The sequence below is a fragment of the Piliocolobus tephrosceles genome, chromosome 8 (genome assembly GCF_002776525.5).
Source record: "Piliocolobus tephrosceles isolate RC106 chromosome 8, ASM277652v3, whole genome shotgun sequence".
Classification (NCBI taxonomy): domain Eukaryota; kingdom Metazoa; phylum Chordata; class Mammalia; order Primates; family Cercopithecidae; genus Piliocolobus; species Piliocolobus tephrosceles.
Genome location: NC_045441.1, coordinates 3,719,678 through 3,725,018, shown reverse-complemented (window position 1 = coordinate 3,725,018; position 5,341 = coordinate 3,719,678). Strand labels below are relative to the sequence as shown.

Below are 5,341 nucleotides of genomic sequence, written 5' to 3'. Positions count from 1 at the left end.
TCGAGATGATGGACGGCCGCCTCCTGGAGCACCCGCATGCCCAGTTCGGGGGCTCTCTGGGCGGTGTGGTGGGCTTCCCCTACCCGTTGGGCCACCACCACGTGTACGAGCTGGCCGGGCACCAGCTGCAGTCGGCCGCCGCCGCCGCCTCGGTGCCCTTCTCCATCGACGGCCTGCTCGGGGGCTCGTGCGCCGCTGCCGCCTCGGTGGTCAACCCCACGCCGTTGCTGCCGGCCGCCTGCGGGGTCGGCGGGGACGGCCAGCCCTTCAAGCTGTCAGGTAGGCGGGCGGGGAGGAGCGCGGCTGGGGGCGGGGGCCCTGATCGGGCCGAGGCACTGGGGGGCCCAGGGCTGGCGAAGGAGAGCCGGCCCCTAGGCAGCCGTCTCTGCGCACCCCCGGATCCGGGCGGCCAGCGGGTAGCGGGAGGAAGGGGAGGGGGTCGGGCCTGGGCCGGTGGCTGAGCCGCGCGGCGTCCTGTGCCTGCCCGCAGACTCGGGGGACCCGGACAAGGAGAGCCCGGGTTGCAAGCGGCGGCGCACCCGCACCAACTTCACCGGCTGGCAGCTGGAGGAGCTGGAGAAGGCGTTCAACGAGAGCCACTATCCCGACGTGTTCATGCGGGAGGCGCTGGCGCTGCGCCTAGACCTGGTCGAGTCCCGAGTTCAGGTAAAGACCCGGCGTCGCTCCCGGATTCGCCATCCGGACCCCGGGCTCGGGGCGCGCCGGGACGCCTTTGTTCCAGGTGGCGAGATATCTTCCCCTTGCCGCGGGCCCGCTTTGCCCTCGCCTGCTGGGGAAGAGTGGAGGGGTGGGGGTTCTGGGGCTCGGCCCCTCACGGACAGCAGGGTGGGTTAACCGCCCCCCAAAAGCCTGGGTGGCTTGAGAAGGGCTGGCGGCAACACCTAAGTCTCCGGAACGGCGGCTGCGTCCGAACCGGGAAGCGGCGTGGTGGGTTGGCGGCGGCCGGGCCAAGTGAGGTCTCCGGGCACCGCGGCAAGGCTCCGACCTGGAGGAGAGAGGGAAGGGGACCCCCTCTCCCAGTCCCCCCCTCCCACACACCGCCTCAACCTCCTGCGCGAGGCTCTGTCACCCAGCCTGGAGTGAACGAGTTTGTTTACCTTGCGCCTGCAAAATATTCAGATGGAAACATGTATTTATTCATCGCTTTGCAGAAGGGGACAGCTGAGGAAGGAGAGGCAGAAGCTTAAACAGTTAACACATTGAGAAAGTGGGAGAAACAAGGTGTCTGAATTTTTAATAATATCCCTGGTCTCATATTTTTCTTATGACTGTGTTCCCATAAATTTGCTGTCATTTGGAGATGGCTGATGGTATTCTTTTAAAAAATATAGTGTCAGCTTGGTGGATTAAACATTCCAAGATGGTTTGTGCATAATTAAATGTTTCCCTGGAGCAAAGAAATCCTCTTTTTCTGGGGTGGGTGCGGTGTGGGGTCCAGGTCTGGGGCGCGACGTGTGGCTGTGGGTGCTAGGCGTTGAGGCAGACGCTGGCAAAACGCCTGTTTATCACCAATAGCTTTGTCTAAAAAGGTGTGTTTGTCCTGCGCTTGGACCTCCTCTCGTGACCTCTTCTGCTTGGAAATCCTTTTATCCAATTTGTTCTAAGTGTCTTAAGTGAAGTCAAGACCCCTTCATGTCTCCCCTAATATGATAATGACTAATTCTTACTGGCAAGGCAGTCCAGAATTCGCACCAAAAAAAAAAAAAAAAAAAAAAAGAAAAAGTTTAAAGAAGGAAAAGGCGGTTACAGGCTTGGGGGGATTCCGCTTCATGCTGGAGACCTCCCCATGGACAAGGCTCCCTGCGACCAGGCTGGGCCTGCTACTGTGCAAGTCTCTGTTGGTCCGCGACAAAGAATCCGTATTAACGCGCTCTCTTGGGGAGGGCAGCACTGCCCGAGATTCCGCCGGGCTCAGACGGATTTGACTGTGTGTGTTTGGTGGCTGGCGGTTGAGTGAGGGTGTAGCGCTGCTGTCCCCGGATGTCCTGTGTGGCTCCCCGGGACAAGGACTGTAGACAGGGTGGAAGAGATGGGATGGACCCAGCCTCTCCTCCCGGCCTGGTGGTCGCCTCTTGCCTCCCCACCGGCTTTGGCCGGTGGCCCAGGCCAAGCACGACTGGTTTGGGAAGGCTCCGTTGGTGCCCTGGTCCAGGGCTTGCAGAAAGAAGGCTGTGTGCTATCTGTGTCCTGGGAGGGAGGCTGCAGAGGCCCACCCAAGTACGGCTCCCCAGGCCCTTCCGGACGAGGAAGCACCCAGATTTCCCTTCAAGGGAATCCGCCTCCCCGCCCCCCCCACGCCCCCCGCGAAATCTGGGCTTTGACACAGTCTCCAAGGGGCCGAAGACAGGCGTGGAGGGCGGCTGTGGACCAGCGGTCCAACGGCAGGATGGTCAGCGCCAGGCCGGGCGGGCTGCTTAGAACACGAGCCGTGAGCGGCCAGGAAGGGCGAGCAGGGTCCTTACTCTCTGCCTCCGGACCAGGAACCCGACGCCCTCCGTCCGGGGCCAGACCGGCCCCCCAAGGAAGGGGCGGCTCCCAGGTCCCCGAGGTGAGAAGCCAGAGCGGGAAGCTGGCAGGGAGGCCCTGTCTACACGCCTTTCGGGTGGAAAAGGCGCTCGCTGGAACCTGCAGCTACAGTGGCAAAGCCCAGCTCCGGGCCCGCCTGGCCGCGCGGCCTGAATCCCGCCCCCGGCCGAGCGGAGGTTGTGCAGGCCGGTCTGGGGGGAGCGGGGAGGTCTAATGCCCCGGCGGCCACCCCGCCGCCTGATTGTGGCTTCCTCTCCCCTATCCGGCTGCTCTAGGTCTGGTTCCAAAACCGCCGGGCCAAGTGGAGGAAGAAGGAGAACACCAAGAAGGGCCCGGGGCGGCCGGCGCACAACTCGCACCCGACCACGTGCAGCGGCGAACCCATGGACCCGGAGGAGATCGCGCGCAAGGAGCTGGAGAAGATGGAGAAGAAGAAGCGCAAGCACGAGAAGAAGCTGCTGAAGAGCCAGGGCCGCCACCTGCACTCGCCCGGCGGCCTGTCCCTGCACAGCGCGCCCAGCTCCGACAGCGACAGCGGCGGCGGCGGCCTCTCTCCGGAGCCGCCCGAGCCGCCGCCGCCTGCCACCAAGGGCCCCGGAGCGCACGCCTCCGGCGCCGTGGGGACCGCGCCCGCCCCTCCCGGCGAGCCGCCTGCGCCGGGCACCTGCGACCCCGCCTTCTACCCGAGCCAAAGAAGCGGCGCCGGCCCACAGCCGCGCCCAGGTCGCCCTGCGGACAAGGACGCGGCCTCGTGCGGGCCAGGGGCGGCTGTGGCGGCGGCGGAGCGCGGCGCCGCGGGGCTGCCCAAGGCCAGCCCGTTCAGCGTGGAGAGCCTCCTGTCCGACTCGCCGCCGCGCCGGAAAGCCGCTTCCAACGCCGCCGCCGCCGCCGCCGCGGGGCTGGACTTCGCGCCGGGGCTGCCGTGCGCGCCGCGGACCCTGATCGGCAAGGGCCACTTCCTCCTCTACCCCATCACGCAGCCGCTCGGCTTCCTGGTGCCACAGGCCGCGCTCAAGGGCGGCGCGGGACTGGAGCCGGCGCCCAAGGACGCGCCGCCCGCGCCCGCCGCGCCGCCGGCGCCGCCCGCCCAGGCCAGCTTCGGGGCCTTCTCGGGGCCCGGCGGCGCCCCGGACTCGGCCTTCGCGCGCCGCAGCCCCGACGCCGTCGCCTCCCCGGGGGCCCCGGCCCCGGCGCCTTTCCGGGACCTCGCCTCGGCAGCGGCGACCGAGGGCGGCGGCGGGGACTGCGCGGACGCGGGGACCGCCGGCCCCGCGCCCCCGCCGCCCGTGCCGTCGCCCGGGCCCGGCCCGCGGGCTCCCAGCCCCGCCGAGGAGCCGGCCACCTGCGGGGTTCCCGAGCCTGGCGCGGCGGCCGGACCCAGCCCGCCGGAGGGCGAGGAGCTGGACATGGACTGAGGCCGCGGCGGCCGGGAGACGCGCGTAGCCGGCCCGCGGCTGCTCGCTCAGGCTCCGACTCACGCAACGAATCAGGTGATCGGCTCTAGAAACACTGCTTTCCCCTCTTTTCTTTTGTTTTCTTCCTTTTATTATTTTTTTAAGAGTAAACAAAAGCGCTGTATGAATTCGGACCCAGGCAGCAACCACAGGACTGGGGGGTGAGACCCTCCTCCTCCCTAGGGAGCAAAAAGAACCCATACCCCCCAAAAAACCCACAACAAGAATCCTCAGCCTTGTAAAATGCAAAAATGTCTAAGAATATTTATATATGTACAATTTTTGATAAATAAAGCTGGTCAAACGCAAGCTTTCGGGTCCATCTTTTTTAATTTGCCAAGCGCCCAGCCCGGCCGCCCTTCCCACCTTTCCACGCCTCTCTCCGCGGGTGGGGCCGGGAGGGGGCTCCCGCACTTCCCCGAGGTCCGCGCTTAATGCGTCCTTTTGTGTGCGTGTGTGTTTGTGTTTTCTGATTGAACAAATTTATGCATCTGCGGCTCCCGGTCCCCGCCCGCCCCAGCGCTCCCCCTCCTACCCCGCGCCGCACACGCACGCTCACATCCCCCGCGCGCCCCCGTGCGCACTGGCACACGCCGGGGCGTGCGGCGCGGGGTGACGGAGCCGGGGGCTGCGAGGGCCGGGCCGCTGGGCTCCTGCAGAGTTTTGATATGAAAGTAATTATTTTCCGGTGGCTGCTGCGGGGACTGGGTTTCTTGCCCAAAGGGTTATTATACATTACCGATTTCTAGTGATATGGAATCACATAAACTTCCTACAATAATAGAATTAGCATGAAAGGCTGGGGTGTCAAATTGAAATTGGAGAATAATAGCGCCGGCAGCTGGGGGAGTGCGTGCGCATATTGGAGCGGAGATGGGGAATCGTGGGGTGGAATTTTCATGAGCTGCACTCTTTGTCAGCGCTCTTGTAGCCGGCTATATTAAGATAGATGCCCAATGATATCCCTCATTGTTCTGTCGCTTATATTGATGTTGCTGCGTTATCAGCCTATTGATCATGTGTCGCCTGTAATAGGACAGGCGCCGCCAACGCGACTCTTTACAAAAGCCGTGCACATTTGTTCTAATAGGGTCCGGGTCCCCAGGGGACCCTTCGGGGGCTTCAGGACATCTGCAGCGAAGAAATATTAGCAAACTTGGCTGGAGCCTGCAGCCAGCCCCGCGCCCCCTCCTCTGCCCGCAGCCGCCCCATCCCAAAGTGAACCGCCACCCGTCCTCCATCTCCCCCCACCCCCCAAAAAACCCCAACCCACCAGCCTCAATTTTCCTGGGCCCTGGGTCCTCGTTGCCGCAAAAGCCACCAATTCCCCAAGAAATTGG

At 64.3% G+C, this 5,341-nt stretch overlaps 1 protein-coding gene across 1 annotated transcript; it reads left to right on the top strand.

Annotated features, from left to right (window-relative positions):
* Nucleotides 1–5: 5 nt before the first annotated feature.
* Nucleotides 6–4,302, top strand: UNCX (UNC homeobox). The gene is made up of 3 exons (XM_023188440.1): nt 6–279; nt 491–666; nt 2,823–4,302. Exons 1-3 carry the CDS (start codon nt 6–8, stop codon nt 3,960–3,962), a joined length of 1,590 nt encoding a protein of 529 aa, XP_023044208.1. The 3' UTR covers nt 3,963–4,302.
* The last annotated feature ends 1,039 nt before the right edge of the window (nt 4,303–5,341 follow it).